The 17413-nt window shown below is 44.4% G+C and overlaps 1 protein-coding gene across 15 annotated transcripts in view; it reads right to left on the minus strand.

The window, feature by feature from the left end:
* The window catches only part of PTPRT (protein tyrosine phosphatase receptor type T), a 1114889-nt gene that overhangs the window by 670212 nt on the left and 427264 nt on the right, over window positions 1–17413 (minus strand). For all 15 annotated transcript variants that reach the window (XM_074003238.1, XM_005569031.5, XM_005569028.5 and 12 more), the window contains exon 6: window positions 7468–7642. In XM_074003238.1, coding sequence (XP_073859339.1) covers window positions 7468–7642 — 175 coding nt within the window. The remainder of the gene's footprint in view (window positions 1–7467; window positions 7643–17413) is intronic.

Consider the following 17413-nt stretch of genomic DNA (forward strand, 5'->3'; position numbering starts at 1 on the left):
TAGTAGGATAGAGCTCCAGATGTTCCCAGCGGTTACTCACTTGAGAATGCCCCCTTTATTAGCTGCCCTTGATTCTCTGTCTCATGTCCCTAAAACTCAAATAAGCACCTTGCACTCAGAACTCCTGCCCCGAGTTTGCTTCTAGGGGTCTCAATGCCACATACCTTTTATCTTCACTCTTCTTTTCCAACACAGTCTGTGCCAGTGACCATAGCCAGCTGTCTGACCATGGTTTTTCCCTGCAGGACCAGGGAAAGGAAGAATAACTGGATGCAGAGATCCCGCCTTATGAGTGTGTACACTATTATCCATGGTCACGGACAGGGTCCATCAGAGCCCCTTGACTCCTACAGAATGAAGCCCAGGCTCCTATTCTGGTACAAAGACTCTGCAAATGTCCCCTTGCCTACCTAACCAGCCTCAAACATGTCACTCACTCAGTGTCTCAAAACCAACGCAGGCTGTCCTGCTCATGAGCCTACCAGGCCACAGGACCCAGCTCAGATGGGGCCAGTCTGAGAGGCTCTCCCAGACTCTTCCAGACTACACTCATGGTCCCACCCTCTGTATACCTTTAGCTCACACCTGAATGCAGGCTATACCCTACCAGATTTTGCAAGAAATGTGGTATAAAAGAGAGAACATGGCCAAGGCAAGGCAGGCCTAGCTCTGCCACTTATGAGTAGTGTGATCTTAGAAAGGTTCAGAACCTCTCTGGGCTTCCATGCTCTCATTGGTAAAAGGTGCTTGCTAGCAGCACCTACATCATAGGGCCATTGTTAGGATTAGGGAGGTGGTGTGGCAGGTGGCTAACATTAACTGATCATGCAGCACAGATTTGCATGATTCTTCCTGCTAGACCATGAGCTTTTTACAGAACCTAACACACAGTTGGGCTCCATAAAACTTTATTAAGCAAATGAATACAGGAATGAGTCAGCTACTCCAGCCATTCCATCTTTAAACTAGAGGCTATAAATGCAAATCACTGCTGGCACCAGACTAGTGAGTGAGCAAAATGGGACCAGTCAGGACATCAGTCAACTGTGGAACGTGTGCTTCCAAAACAGGGAAGCTGAGGAGCCCACTGTTGCCATCCTAGAATGCAGGCTCCACATAGCTACGCCTGATACAGTCTCAAGAAACTTGTAAATGCTGAAAAAAAATTTAAAAAGGAAAGAGAAGACAGTACAATGTAAGTAAAGCATTTTTGCAACTGACTTCAACCAATGGATTGAATTGGATGACCTCAATCCCAATTCAGAAGAGGGAGACCTTAAGATGATCTAAATTTAAATTTTCACAGTATATACAGAATATCATTCCTTTAAGCCAGGAAAGCGAACAATGGACAACGTCTTTGGGAAACATTCCTTAATAGTAATGTAAAAAATATGATTACTACTGGTTAAAGACATAATTTTATGCTTTCTAGTACTAGGATGTATCTGTTTACATATGTTACATATATATTATGCTATACATATGTGTTTTATATATATTTCCTTCCTCTCACAGGATCTTTTATATATATATATTCACCTCCATTATTCAGATAAGGAAAATGAGGCCCAGAGTAAATACATGATTTGCTGAATCACACAGGTACCTGGGAACAGGACTAAGATGGAAATTCAAGTGTGTTTAGAACAGCAAGCCCTGCTCTTGATCCTAACAAGCTCCCTTGGTAGGAAGTCACACCAGTGTTTAAATCGGAACCTCTAACAGCACGAGCATCACATTTCTTCTGAGCACTAATTCTCATACTGATGAGTGTTCTGAGTGCATAATAGGTTGTTAAATGGAGTTGAAAGACTGGTTTAAAAATCATCGCCGACAAGAAACTTTTTAAGAATTAAGAAATTTTCATCAAGATACATCTGCATAACTTTGGCTGAAGACACTCAAGTCCTTGAGGCCAGCTAAGACACCTTGAAATTGAAGACTCTCAGAAAACCAGAAGCAAAGGAAACGAATGAGCACATTTCTGAGCACTGGTCTCGAACAGGTAGGTTGAGGGGCGAAATTGTCAATTGAGTGAAACCTCAATTACAGAGTAATCTAATGTATACCCAGGTACATTATCACAACTCAATAAACAGCTCTCCAGAATTTAAGTAATTCCAATTTGCTTTCATTTCGCTCTGTGTGTCGCCCTGAGAATTTGTTATTACCTACCCTCACATTAGGCAGCATCTTCTGACATGCTAATCTTTACCATCTCAGGATCACACACTAGCTGTGAACCAGCCAGGCGTGAATACACCTGTTTGGGGAGAAAGAGAGACCATCCTGGGCCTCCGCTATTCCTCTCAGCATGAGTACCTGCTGTGGAAGCCAGCACAGGGGTTTATGGCTCCCAGAACCCTCGGGTGCTGAGGGGCCCAGTGACCTCCCAACTGTGGAGTGATTAGGGTTTTGAATGAACAATGCCAGGAGAGGGGTGGTCCATGTAGCTAGATGGCTGAGGACAAACAAAACTAGCTACTTTTCCTTTGTCCCCAGACCCAGGAATGAGTTTTCCTGATCCAGTAGGGGTGAATACAGGAAGGGACCAGAGAATTCTGACCTACAGGGACTTGTGATGGTTAATATTAAGTGTCAACCTGATTGAATTGAAGGATGCAAAGTATTGTTTCTGGGTATATCTGGGTGTTTCTAGGTGTTGCCAGAAAAGATTCACATTTGAGTCAGCAGACTGGGAGAGGCAGACCCAACCACAATGCGGGTGGACACCATCCCATCAGCTGCCAGTGCAACTAGAAAAAACCAGCAGAAGAAGGCAACAGAAGTAGACCCGCTGACTTTTCCAGACTTCATCTTTCTCCTATGCTGGATCCTTCCTGCCCTGGAAAATCAGACCCAAGTTCTTTGGCTTTTGGAGTCTTGGACTTAGACCAGTGGTTTGCCCGGGGCTCTCGGGCCCTTGGCCATAGACTAAAGGCTACACTGTCAAACTTTCCTACTTTTGAGGTTTTGGAACTCTGAGCCACTACTGTCTTCCTCGCTCCTCAACTTGCAGACGGCCCATCTGGGTCTTCATCCTGTGATCGTGTGAGTCAGTTCTCCTTATATGAAAGTTCTCCTTTCATATATACATATATCCTGTTACTTCTGTCCCTCTAGAGAACCCTAATAAAAGATCCCATGACCCAAATGTCCCCAAGTCCACACTTTCATATTTCCTCCCTCTCTCTTCTTATGCTGGCACATCACTGTGTACGAAGAGAGAACTGGGCACATTTTACACAATAGGCCCGACATGATTTCCCCAAAGCCACAGAGACAGTCTTCAGATCGGCACCTGGGTCCAGTATCCTGTTCCCCATCCCCGGAGCCCTTCATCTCTCTTACCTCTTTGTCTGAGAAATCCCACCCCCGTGGGCAATTTCTTTATTTTATTTAACAAATACCTTAGAGTACCTACGCAGGGCAGTGTTCTAAGAACTCCTACGTCCATTATCACATGTAATCCTCATGACACCTTCTGAGGGAGGTAATTCTACATTCCTGTTCCCAGATGAGCCAGCTGAGGCCCCGAGAGGTTTGATCATGTTCAAGGTCCCAGAGTTGGGACAAGGTGGGGCCAGAATTCAGACACAAGCATCCTGGCTGCAGTTATCTCCTGCCCTGAACTGGAACCAAAGGGTGGGAACCTGTGAGGAGGAAGACCTTGAAGACGTGGTTTTCTTTCTGTGATATCCCAGGGTCATGGGTGACGTCAGTCCAAGAAGAAGGAATCCAGATCCCATCGCATAACACAGTACTTGGCCCTTGAGAATCCTTTTCCTTTTTTGGTCTGTTTTTCAGATTTTCTCCCTTCTCTGAAAGGGGGAGGATTAATGATTTTCCCTCATATTTTTTTAAATAAGTACAAATACTTCAGTATTAAAGTACTTAAGCATCCTGGCTCTGCAAAGGCAAAGGGCTCTTGAGAGGTAAGTGAGTCATTCCTCATTACACGGTTTCTTCCAAACGCTCGGGTTTGCTGCCTTCAAATGGGTCCCTGGGCACCCACTCCAGGGTGACAGGTTTCCTCTGGTTGCTTCTGCTCCTGAGGGGGTCCCTGCCTTTTATTTTCTTGTTTTGCTTGGATGCCACTAACTCTTTAGCAGTGTGTGTGGGGTCGGGGGAGGGGGTGAGTGTAGGTTAAATGTATTTCTCCAGCAATCTGGAAGTTAGCTGAGGGTCAGGAAGGGAACGTCATGTGTCAAAATGGCAAGTTAGCCAGATGGACCCAGGGACTCCTGCTTGCCTGGTACCTGAGCCTCTTCAGCACTGCTCATGACGTTGTGGCACCAGGTGCCAGCAAGGCCACGACCCACCCGCACTCCAGGTGTGGCCATATAGCCTGAACCAGATGCAGGTCAGACTCCAGCTCTACCCCTTGGGATGGCCCTGTTTCTCAGCCTGGCTGTGCTAATTCTCCCACCCCTGAAATGAGTTAAAATAAAACCAATGTACAGAGCTGCAATTAGGATAAAATCAGGTCACACATGTGAAGGGACTTCTTTACATGCAAGGGACGAAGCTCCTAGCTTACCACCATTATAATACTTACATGGAGGAAAAATGGGCACTAAAAAGTGATAACACATGCCAAAAATATGGATGAATTTCATCAATGTGTAATAAAATTACACCTTGATTGACCAGATTACAGGGAGTGCCAACCCCCCACTGTTCAATGTGAAGGAGACCGGATGCCACCCACCACCCCACCCTCCCTAAGCTGGAGTGGCAGGGGCTGCAGGTGAGCAGTGGCAGCTGCACAGACATATGGCCAGGCCTGGCTACTGCACCCGGGCTAGCACTGGCCCCTCCTCTCGACTCCGGCCCAGGATGCACAGCTAGCAGAGAACAAATCAACGTCCCTGTAAAGCCCTGGCCACCTCTCCGAATAAAGCAAGGATGCTCTACCACATCCTCTGTCCCAGGAGCCTCTTGGTTTCTCTCCTCATAGCTCCCCATCCTGCCCTTGAATGGGGGCATATAAGGAAAGAATAAACCAAGCGTTTTCTGGTTCCATTTGTCTGTGCATGGAAATTTCAGAGTGCTACACTAACTCCCATAGCCACTGGTCACATTCTCTTGCCACCAACTTTGCCCCATGTACATGCAAGGTGCTAGCAAGACGGTGAGGAGCAGGAGCAAATGCAGTGCACTCTCTCCTGAGACTCTCATTCTGGTATGGGAGACCAGCCATAGAAGGTGTAAGACATATTCCAGCAGGAGAGCTGAAACTACACATTCACTGAGTACCTGAAAGGCCTGCAATAACCCCCATGTCACATAATACGTATATAATAATAATAAATCCTTTTTTTGAGACAGAGTTTCACTCTGTCACCCAGGCTGGAGTGCAGTGGTGTGATCTCAGCTCACTGCAACCTCTGTCTCCTGGGTTTAAGCAATTCTTCTGCCTCAGCCTCCCAAGTAGCTGAGACTACAGGCACCCACCACCACGCCTGGCTATTTTTTAATATTTTTAGTAGATATGGGGTTTCACCATGTTGGCCAGGCTGGTCTCGAACTCCTGGCCTCAGGTGATCTGTCCGCTTTGGCCTCCCAAAGTGTTGGGATGACAAGCATGAGCCACCATACCGGATCACACAAGCTAATCTTATGGCACCAACAAAGCAGATAGGAGCCTAATGCCATCAAAGTGGTGGCTTCTTTTCTATGTTAATAACATTTAATGTAAACAAATGTAAATATTTTTTTAGTTGTTTTTTCATGACTGCCTAATTTGTTGATCTTTGGCTTAAGTGTTCATGGCATTATGGTGAGGAAATCAACTCCTGCTGAGGTCAATAATTCATTCACTCATCTATCATTCTACAATTTTTTTCAAGTTGAGCCTTATGAAACGACTGACTGTGCAAGTCAAAACAGGCAAACACTAACAACTTCATCTGCTTCAGCAAACTGAGAACCAGGGCCAGGCACTGTGCTGAGTGCAGAGACTTCCAACCCAGCAGACAGCCCTCCTCTCATAGAGCTTAGATCCTAAAAGCGGAACAAAAAGTCACCAAGTAAACAAATAAAGGCAAACCAGCATTTTAAAGTGTGATAAGAACTATGTCGAAAAGGAGACCAGGCAATGAGAAGGAATTGTGACCACCAGGAAGGGAGGCGTGGGCAGGAGGTCAGGGAAGTTCTCTGGGAGAAGACGACATAATGACATTTCAGCTGAGATGTGAATGATGGCACATGATCAGCCATGTGAATGTCTGTATAAAGTCAAGACAGCCAGGATAGAGAATCCCAGTCTGCAACCCCCAGTCTGGTCAGCCCAAGGCTACCAGTCACACTGGATCAGCAAAATGAGGTCAAAGTTTCCACACCCACCCATACCTTGACAAAGGAAACTAATTCAGGAGCCCTCAAAGGCTCGATCAGTGGTTTTTTATGTTTGTTTTTTTGTTTTTTCCCTTCAAACACACCAGGTCTCATTCTACAGCTAGCATAATAAGAACAGCTTCATTATTTCATTCACTAAATTATGCTATATTAAAATTTTAATTGGCGAACATAACATTGGTAAAACGAGTACATCCACATGCTGCTGTTGCCAGTGTAAACTGTCAAACCATTTTTTTGCAAAAGCAATATTGCAACACAAAGAAAAATCCATAAATCATATTCTTGGCCTCCCAACTCTACCCCCAGGGAATTTATCCTAAGGAAATAATCTGGTTCAATAGAATAAAATGTTCTCTCCAGAAGAACTCCATGAAGGTGCTAATTGTTACATACACAAAGGAAAGAAAAAACAAAACACCTGGAATTATCCAAATGACTGCAAATGGGGGGTTTTAACAAAATAGGATAATTCATTTGATGAGAGAGCATACGATCATTAAGCATCACAACAAAGATGACAAAGTTTCAGAAAGAAATGGGATATCCAGCTTTTTGAGAGAAGTAGAAAACAATGTGCATATTTTAATGGAAAGCATGTAAACAGTATCTCAAGGTGAATAAGAACAAGAAAATTGAAAAGAATTGAATCAAGGCCAGTGGGGTGAGGAATTATTTATTTCAAAAGTCCTTCCAAAATATTGTCATTGTACTGAGTTCTCATTTTTTAAGAAATTCCTCAGAAACAATAGTACGAGAACACTGCCATAGCGTGCCACCCAAATACAAGGACATTTGTTCATTCTAACTTTAAATACAAAATAAGACCAAATTTGAAGATGCCTTCTGTTATATATTCCACAGTCTTTCACGTATGGCTCCTGTATGTGAAACTCGACTTGGAATAGCAATGCAATGTTGCATGATTTTACAATAATTTCTCCTGTTTGGGGAGTTTGTGTTGGGGAGGGAGGCCAGAGTGACTAGAAATTAATCTCCTCTTTTACTAAATGTGGGGGAGGAACAGCAGATGAGAAAAGGGGCTTTAAGGCCCATTAGCGCCGGCCTTCCGTGGCAGTAGAGGCGTAGGCTGGAGGCACTCACCTTTCACAATCAGCTCCGCGTAGTTGGACACACCAGAACCACCGTCAGAGCGGATCACACAGCGGTACTTGCTGACGCTCCGCTGGGCAGTGTCTGCCACACTGACCGTGGCTGAGAAGCGCCTGTGGTTGACCACGCGGGTGACCATCAGGGCCGTGTCCCTGCCATTCCATTGCTGTAGAACAGAGGAAGAGAGGGAGAAGAGGAATCAGAGCATCTTAGACTTCCAGGCGACTCCCAGCACGGATGTCCACCCATCCTCACACCCCAGGGGCTCAGGACTTTCAACTATAAGAAGGGATTTCCAGCCAGGCACAGTGGCTCATGCCCGTAATCCCAGTGCTTTGCAAGGGCTGAGGCAAGAGGATCATTTGAGGCCAGGGTGTGAGACCAGCCTGGGCAGCAAGCAAGACCCTGAATCTATGAGAAATTTTAAAAAATAGCCAGGCATGGTGGCACTCCCCTTCAGTCCCAGATACTCTGGAGGGTGAGGAGGGAGGATCTCCTGAGCCCACAAACCCAAGATTGCAGTGAGCCATGATCAAGCCACTACACTCCAACCTGGGTAACAGAGCAAGGCCCTGCCTCTTTTTTTTTTTTTTTTTTTTTTTTTAAAAAGGTGGGAGTTTTCATGGCTGGTTTGTGCTAATGATCTGATTCAATAATACACTTTGCTAGTGAGCTGATTCGAGGACAGAGGCCTGGTGGTAAGAACAGAGGAAAAAGGCTCCTTCTAAACACCCTGGCTCAGCCTGCATTGGGGACTGGCATGCAGCCCCTTCACTTTCCTTCCTCTTTTCCTTTTTCCCTGAAGCAGAACCCACAGCATTCTCTCAGACAAACTTCAGCAGACTTAGTGAAAACCCAGCCCACATGGAAGAAAAAGAGCCCGGTTCCCAGGCCCTATGGCTGGTGCCCTGCTACCCCACCCCACAGGCTCTGAGCCCCACCTGCCCTAGGCTATCACCACAGGTAGGGAGGGGACGGTAGCTTTCCAACACCCGTCTCCCTCGGCACCTGCTCTTTCCTCTGCCTGGAGGGTCCAGTCTCCCTGAGGACACCCCGTTCCATAAAAACCCACGTTCAGCTCACAGCCATCGCTAGTCAGTTCTCACAACTGTCACACCATCTCTAGAAGCTTATCCTGCCCTTAGGTATGATACAAACTTTCCCCACACGTTTGCTTACAAGTGTTGCTCATTTTACACTGAAGGGCTTTCCTCTGCTCATCTTTAGAAGCTTGTCTGAAAGCCTCCCAAGTTGGTAGACATTTCCAGAATCAAGGTGAATACACATGGGCTTTTGTCTTCAGCATCCTGAGTTTCAGGAGGGATATCCTGAGTTTGAAAAAACCTCTTTCACAGCTGCAAGTTACGAGAACTGGTAACGCACATGCATGTCAATGCAGTTTGAGTGGATGTTTATTAACGTTATTAACTGGATGTTTATCTAGTATGTGCCAGCCCCTGGGCTGGGTATTTTTGTATAAATCTTCATTGTATCTTCACAGCCTTGTTTGGGGTTTGTACAACTGCTGTTCTTCTCGGAAGAAAAATCCAAATGTCCAACAGTTTAGCTAAATGCGTAGAGTACATGAGCCCCTTATCCAGGTTTTCCAACTTCAAGTCAAGCACTCTTTTTACTAAGACCGTATTCTCAGCCTGCTTTAATTTAAAAATGTTTTTCCCCAAAAAGTGAAATTGACTACTTTAATTATCTGGACTTAGGGAAACCTTATGACTCATGATTCTCATGCTGAGTCTCCCAGTCTCCCAAGATGCGATCTTCATAGTTTCCTGCACGAAGTAAACAGTTTCCCCATGTGCACATCCTACTTTCATCTATGTCATCTTCCCTCACCCTCTACAGTGACCTGTCAGGAGGAGGGCACAGGTGCAGGTAGAGCCACACTACTCAGCTCTATGGCAGCAAATGAGGGGAGACCAATACCAGGGGGAGGCAGTGATCATGAAGGCCAGAAACCCAGGGTAACCCAGGCCCCCATCAAAGGGCAGCTAGAAGAGACTTGCTACAGATTAGACAGGGAAACTGTAGGCAATATTTTGCTGCTGCTTTTTACTTTTCGACATTCTTCAGACTTTGTCTCAAACATGTATTTCCCTTACACTTGTACATAAAAAAATGAACGGTATTGTTCAAAAGCCATGGCAGAATGAGAGGTAACCATAACTGCCTCCCATGCCAGAAACTAACCGACATGTGGAATAGTTAGTACACATCAGAGCAACAAGCATGGGGCTGTAAGAGGAGAATCTGAAGCCAAGTGCCAGCTCTGCAGCTTCCAAGCTGTGCAGACTTGAGCAGGCAATTTCACTTCTCTGAACTGGAAAGTTTCTATTCACCTGCCCAAATAAAAACCAGTACAAGGTAATGGAAGGCGAGAAAAGTCACCAGGGCTGAAACTGCCAACCAGCTACCTCATGCCTTGAGGCATCTTTGCAGGAGATGGCACAACTTGGACCCCACTATGAGAACATATGACACACCGCATGTAATGTCCCTTCCCAAAGTAGTGCAGGGAGGAAGGAGGAAAAATTCTGGCAAACACCAGGAATGTATCCTGATTTGGAAAAGAGGTCACTAAATGAAAAGAAGGGCCTTGGAAGAAGGGGGGTCATCAAAAGGAGCCCATCTTCCCCACTGCTGAGCAATGCACTTCGGGGCCACCATGGTGGATAAGGATGAGTGAGTGGTGAGGCTTTGGGTCAATATTTTCTAACCTGAGTTATTTACAACATTATAAACATTTTCGTTTTTTTCTTTATTAAGCTAACAACAGCTAAACACTATTTGTGTGCTAAGTGTTTTATATGCTTTCTCATTTATTCCCCCATGAAAAATAAGGTAGGTGCACTTCTTATCGCTCTCATATATAAGAGGAAACTGAAGCTCAGGGAAGTGAAATTGCCTCCCCAAGGCTGCGCAGCTTGGAAGCTGGAGAGCTGGCATCTGGCTTCAGATCCTACTTTTACAACGCCATGCATGTTACTCCAGTGTGGACTAACCACTGCCCCATCACTCACCTCTTCAAGCACCCTCATTTCTCAGAGTGGGAGAGTATGAGCAGCAGGTATGACACCAGGATCCACCTATTTGCCACCAATTTATTAGCTGAGAACAATAAAAAAGGGTGGGGGATATAGTAATGTTGCATAAGAGGTGGAGAGAAAAAAGCAAAATGCACATGCCCAACCCAAGCTCATGAAACACAGAGCTTTGCCTTGGACGTCCATCTTCTGAATAGCCAAGAAATATGGGAGATTAAAAAAGAGAGACTGAGAATGATATCAACACATGGTCTCCACAGAGCATGAGCTAAGAGATGAGGTGACAAGGATAGGTACTAAGAAAGAAGATACAACTCGGGGAGCCAAGGGAATAATTGAGGAAAACAAACAATGCCATTTGCAGATTTCAACATGGCATTAGAAGTAAAGAGCTGGATCAACATTGCAGAAAACCAGCGACCTAGAGGACAGGCCTGGAAAAATAACCCAGATGGCAAAGAAAGCAAAGATAAAGGAAATCAGTGAGAGGCAAACTGATCAAGAAAATGAACAACAGACAACTAACTACCCTGTAAGTAACTGGAGCTTCCACAGAAGAGAGTGCAATGAATGGAATGAAATCCTATCCCAAGATACAGGAGGTCACTTTCCTGGACTAAACTAAGACCTGACTTTTCAGACTGAATGGCCCACCATCTATTTGATAAAATTTACAAAAACAAAAATAATTGTTTATAAAAATATTAAGAATAAATATATAGAAATCCAGCAGAAGAAAATAATGTACAAAAATACAAGCCCATCTGGTATAAAACTCCTCATATGCAATTGTTTCCAAATCCAAGGTGACCTCTCCTGGATGTGACTGGCCCACCAATGGTCACAGGTGAGCTCCCAGGAGATTCCTGTTACCTAGATGCCTGTAAGAAAACAGGGATGGAGCTAGAGAAAGACAGGATAGGGACTGCTAATAAAACTAATCACGGCAAATGCTTAGTTTGTGCGACCTTCGGTGGGTGATTTCATTTCTCTGAGCTTCAGTTTCCTCATCTACACAAAAGATTTGAAAATGGTGCCCACTATATAAAGTTATTGTGAGGAATAAACGAGAAGGCATGCAAAACAGCACATGAAGCTGTATTCTACTGTTTGCAGAGCTCTAGTGTTAGCAGAGCTGTGAAATTAGCCATAGAAAGTGTGGTAGACAGGCTGACAGCCCCCCAAAGATGCCAATATCCTAGTCCGCAGAACCTGGGAATATGTGACCTTATATGGCAAAAGGGACTGTGAAGATGTGAATAGGTCAAGGAGCCTGAGATGGGGATGTCATTTTGGATTAGCCATCTGAGCCCAATGTCATCAAAAGAGTCCCTATATTCGAAAGAGGGAGGCAGGAGAACCAGAGGCAGAGAAGAAGCTGTGGGACAGGAGAGGTCAGAGTGATGCCATCACTGGCTTGAAGATGGAGGAAGGGGCCGGGAGCCAAGGAATGCAGGCAGCCTCTAGATACAGGGGAAGGTAAGGGAATGGATTCTCCACTAGATGCTCTAATAAGAATGCAGCCTGCCAAAAGCCTGCCAACACCCCCATGTTAGCCCAGTGAAATCCACTTCTGACTTATCTCCACAACTATAAATAAATAAATTTGTTTTGTTATAAGCTATCACACTTGTGGAATTTGTTACAGTAGCAGTAACAAACTTACATAAAGAGAAAAAGACTGGTTACATGCAAAACATTCATTTTTCACATTTAATTGAAATTTTATTTTCATGTCACCTCCAGGATTATTTACTTTTCTTCTTAATGATGTCAGATTCTAGCAGGGCCAGGGAAGATTAAGGGTGTCCACCTGAACGATTCACATTTTTCAGTTAGCTCCTGAACCAACAGGCTTTATCCTACTGAAAGATAGGAAATTGCAGGTTGTCTTATAAAATGTCTGGAAAATAGGCCTTTTGATAATCACACTTGTCATATTGGGAGCAGGCAACAGCAGGACAGAGACGAGCAGGAGGGCCTAGAGTCATGATAGGAAATAGCGCTGGATGCACCACTGGCAAGAAGAAACAAAGGTCAAGTTCAGAGAGGTGAGCCCAGATGAGAAGGGCCTATGAATGTGACTGTTCAAGACAAGGCAGGGAAGGGCAGGCAGATGCGAGTCAAGACTGGCAGGAACCCAGGAACAGAAATCAAGGTGATCCTAGAAGACCAGGGAGTAGATGATCAAATGGCGAAAGGCTCAGATGTCGGAATGCTACGGCAACATGGAGAAGGGATTTCTGCAGAATGAATGTGTTAGACGCACAGGTCCCACCTGCCATTTCAGCTCCAGACACAGGCAGAAGAGAAAAACGCAAAGGGAAAAAAACAAGAGGAAGTTTTGTTCAATATACAAGGGCTCAGAAATCCAGGTCCACCTGCAACAGAGCAGGTTTGAGAGGGTATAGGGAGAAGCGGAGCAGGGAAGGATTGCCAAGAGCCTGAAGAAAACCATAACCCAGAGCCAGGGTGGGAGAGTAAAGACTCCAACCCAGACATGAGGTAGCATAAAAATGCACAGAGATGCAAATGTTAGGGTGTGAGGAAGAGGGAGCGGGACACTGAAGGAAAGCCCAGAGTCCTGGGAAATGCCACAAGGAAGCATAGCAAGGATGAGTGCCCACAGAAGCCCAGGAAAAATTCCATCAGATCAGGCCCTTATCTACCGCTTAGCTTGTTGGAAATTTTCTTCTGATTCCTGCAGTAGTTTTTCAGACGTAAGTATATCCTTCCACTGAAATTTCAGGACATGCTTCTTTTCCTTCTGTGGCAAGATTTTCAAGTCAATATGTATGTTGTTCTAAAGTGGAATCATCGTCTGACCTTCTGATTCCATGAGTCAACTCGACAGATGTCCCAGTGGGCCCCAATAGGTGGTGTCTCTCACTGGGGTCACTGGAAGCAGACTTTGACACATGGAGTGCTTTCAGGAGAAAGGATGTAAAGCACAGAGTGAGAAAAGGGGCTAAGCAAGGATGGGATCACATCTGGACTCAAGCTCCAGCCTGGTTTCATAAGGAGCCATGGAACATGAAGCGTATCCCAGAGTTAATAGTACCTTGTGGTTGAACTACTGTGTCCATCAGTAGTTCAGAGTCAGGGATCGCGAGGCAGAGAGAGGAGGAGGCAGAGAGAAGAGGAAACTTCTTGTTTGACCGAGGGCAGCTCTCTGGGAAAAGGAAGCTGTGAGGCTTTAGCAGCCGACATGCCCACTGCTCTAGGGTTGAGGGCACTTGCTTGAAAAGGGGATCTGTCCAGGACACTGAAAGCATGCATTCCACTTGGCACTTTCCTGTGTCTGTCTTCTCCTACAGTAAATTATACATTGGGTTTCCTGAAATCGAATGAGCTACCGCCTTGAGATTTTCTGACAGTCTGTTTCTAAATCTGCTTTTTTTTTTTCACACATGGGGCTGGGAACTGACCTCAGTAGAACACTGGCAACACCAGGTGTGAGCACAGCTGTAATTAAGCACTGCTTCCTATGAAATGTCACTCCATCTCACATGAATAAAGCACTCCATAGCTGAGTCTGATCAACGTTTTGTTCAACTAAACAGGATTTATCTGAGTGTTTATCAAGTAAAAGTCACATTAACAGTTTTGAAGGCTGACTTTGTGCCAGCCACTGTGTTAATGGCTTACATGATAGACTGTTCACTTGATCCTCTTAAAGTCCCTGTCAAAGTTCTTCTCACAGAGTGGTCCCTGAATCCACGGCATCGGCCTCATCTGGGAACTTGTTATAAATGTAAATTTGTAAGATAATTCCAGGGCTGATATCCATTTGGAGATGTTGTTTACTGGGGTTGACAGTCTGAGGTTTTTCCCCCTTCCCCATTCTATTATTAATCATGCTGAAAATGTACTCATTATTTTACAAAACAGAAAATGAGAGACTATGGGAGGTATAATTTCTGCCTAGAGGAATTTATAGGCTGGATTAAGATCATAAAAACAGTAGAAAGAGTAAAACATAAACACTAAGTCTAGCAATGAAATAATGAAATAGTATACTTCATGGAGGAAAACAGGTCTGGCATGGAGACAGAAATGCTCTTAGAAAAATCTAGAGCTGTGGTTCTCAAGATGGGCTGCACTAACATCCCCTGGGAAATTGTTAAAATGTGAATTCTCAGGCCAGACGTGGTGGCTCACACCTGTAATCCCAGCACTTTGGGAGGCCAAGGCAGGTGGATCTCCTGAGGTCAGGAGTTCAAGACCAGCCTGACCAACATGGAGAAATCCCATCTCTACTAAAAATACAAAATTAGCCAGGCATGGTGGTGCATGCCTGTAATCCCAGCTACACAGGAGGCTGAGGCAGGAGGATCACTTCAACCTGGGAGGCGGAGGTTGTGGTGAGCCAAGATCATGCCACTGCATTCCAGCCTGGGCAATAAGAAAGAAACTCCATCTCAAAAAACACAACAAAACAAAACAACAAAAAAACTGAAATATCTAGCCTCATCTAATAAATTTCTAGACCTAATGAATCAGGAACTTTGGGAATGCGGACAGAACATTTTTGTTTTAACAAACCTTCCTGGGGATTCTGATGTCTGATAAAGTGTGAGATAAGTCCTACTAGTAATTCCTATTTAACGAATAAGGAAACTGAGGTAGAGAGTGGTCAAGCAATAAGGCTTTTAGTAGTACTTCTCAAACTACAACATACAAACCACCTGGGGATCTTGTTAAAAATGCACATCTTGATTCAGAAGGCCTATAATGGGGACTGGAATGCTTCAGGTCTTGCGGATGCTGCTGGTCCATGAACTTTACTAGGAGGAACAAAACCTAGTATCACTTTACTGAGGGGCTGAGTTAGGATTGGACCCAGGTGATCTGATACCAGACACTGAGACATTAATCACATCACCCATCTGCTATCTAGTACTTAACAGTACACAGTTACACTTAGCAACTCTGTGAAAGTGGGGTAGAGAGTGCAGTGTTCCAGAAACTTACTTTGTTTGTTCAAAGAATATCTAATGCTATCTTGCTGAAAATGACTGCTTCATAGAAAACAGTTTGGGAAATTCTGTGATAGAAGCCCAATGCCTAGCTTTCTGGAAATCTTGGAAGACCTTAAGTCAGAAATATATATGTAAGAAGGAACACAGTATCTTCCTACATTCTTGGCTATCAGATTCTACATGTTATTAAGTTAAGGCATACATGGTATACTATTAGGTTGGGGTGAGGTTTCCTTATCCCCACTCTTTCAGTCTAGAACAGTAGTTCCTAAATTTTAATGTGCATCAGAATCACCTAGAGGGTAATTTAGGAGGTCTGGGGTGAGGCTGGATAATTAGCATTTCTAATTGGTTCCCTGGTGATGCTAATTCTGCTGACTTTGCCCTGGGTCTCAAGGACTTAAAAGCGAATGTCCTCTTAAGTCCCTTAAAGGAGCCAAACAATATCACATAACACATGAATGGAAAAATTCCTTAAATCTAAGACCATGCCTCGAGGATGAGCAACTGGTCACTGCCCCAATGGTGCCCAGCTAAGAGGCGAGAGGTGTGGCCCCCAAATCCAACCTATACTCCACTGGCAGAGCCAGGAGTGCTGACTACAGCCATGAGTCCTGACTGGGCCCCTTTGGAGGGAGGTCACCTTTGTGCCTTGCCCAAGGGTTCTATCTGCGTATCAAGCTACATATCCATGGAGTTGCATCTGCCCAGAAGGTGAACCCCTTTTTTTTTTTCCCAATTCATCCTTACAGGAGGGATACATGTTCTAAATTGAACAAAGTCATTTTACAGCCTAATCGGTGGTTCTGCTTAATCCCATTTTACGTTCATGTTTCTCTGATTATGGCAACAGTTGCCTTTGAAATCTCTCTTTTTCTTTCCCCTTTTTCATCTGCTTGCCTTGCTCTTTAAAAACAACTCAAATCCCAACCTCCCTTGGCTTACTTTGTTTTGTGTGGATAAGTCAGCTGGATTTGAGAGCACACATTCCTTGGAAGAACAGGGGCTGTAATAGCTACACTTTAATGTTCTGTCCCTAGCACAAGCGCATCCTTCCACCCCCAGGCAAGGCAAGACCCCTCTATTTTTAGGAACCACCTAGAGAGGAAGTCAAGAGTTGCACCTGATGCCACGGAGAGTGCTATTTCCCTACCACCTGATTATCTATCAAGGTTTCTGTAATGGCCTTGCCATTTTGCAATTCCCCATCCACTCTCCTTTGCTGTCATGACATTATTTCCTTCACAAAGCGGTAAGACAAGACTACAAAAATGGCTGTCATTATTTCAGAAAAAGCAGGAAGCCTTGAAATTGACTTGTAACTGGCAGAAGTGGAAACAGTAGTGTCTTTAATAAAAGGAAACAATTTCTGGTTTTGCACAACAGATACTATGCCTGGTTTACAGGAGATATTCTAATGCAGGATTCTGGAAGCCTTCCATGTGCTGGTTTGAACTTCTGGCATCCAAATAAAAAAAATAAGATAAAGATAAAAATATAAAAATAAAATAAAATTAGGCCCAGCATTTCCAGCTGAAATTTGTTCCAATTGCTCCAGGAATTTCCTGGCCAGAAAATATTTAGGTGAAATTCCCACAATTCACTTGTAATGAATATTCTTTTCACTTCTAGTCACACTGCTGCGACAGCATGACATTTGGAAACTTGCTAAAATCTAGCCCACTGATTCTCTTAAGATCACATTTGTACCTTTTTGGCAGCCTCTAAAGAATAGCTTTTGATTATTCTTTATTAAAAGTCAGAAGAAATAGAAGTAGACATAAATCATTTTTGATTAGCTGTGCTGAAACACTATGTACATGGCTGACTGCTCATTTTGGGTTGATTTCTGGGTTTAGAACTCCCGCAAAGAGTCAGGAGGGACCTGGCGTCAGT

This window comes from Macaca fascicularis, chromosome 10 (assembly GCF_037993035.2).
Source record: "Macaca fascicularis isolate 582-1 chromosome 10, T2T-MFA8v1.1".
Lineage (NCBI taxonomy): Eukaryota > Metazoa > Chordata > Mammalia > Primates > Cercopithecidae > Macaca > Macaca fascicularis.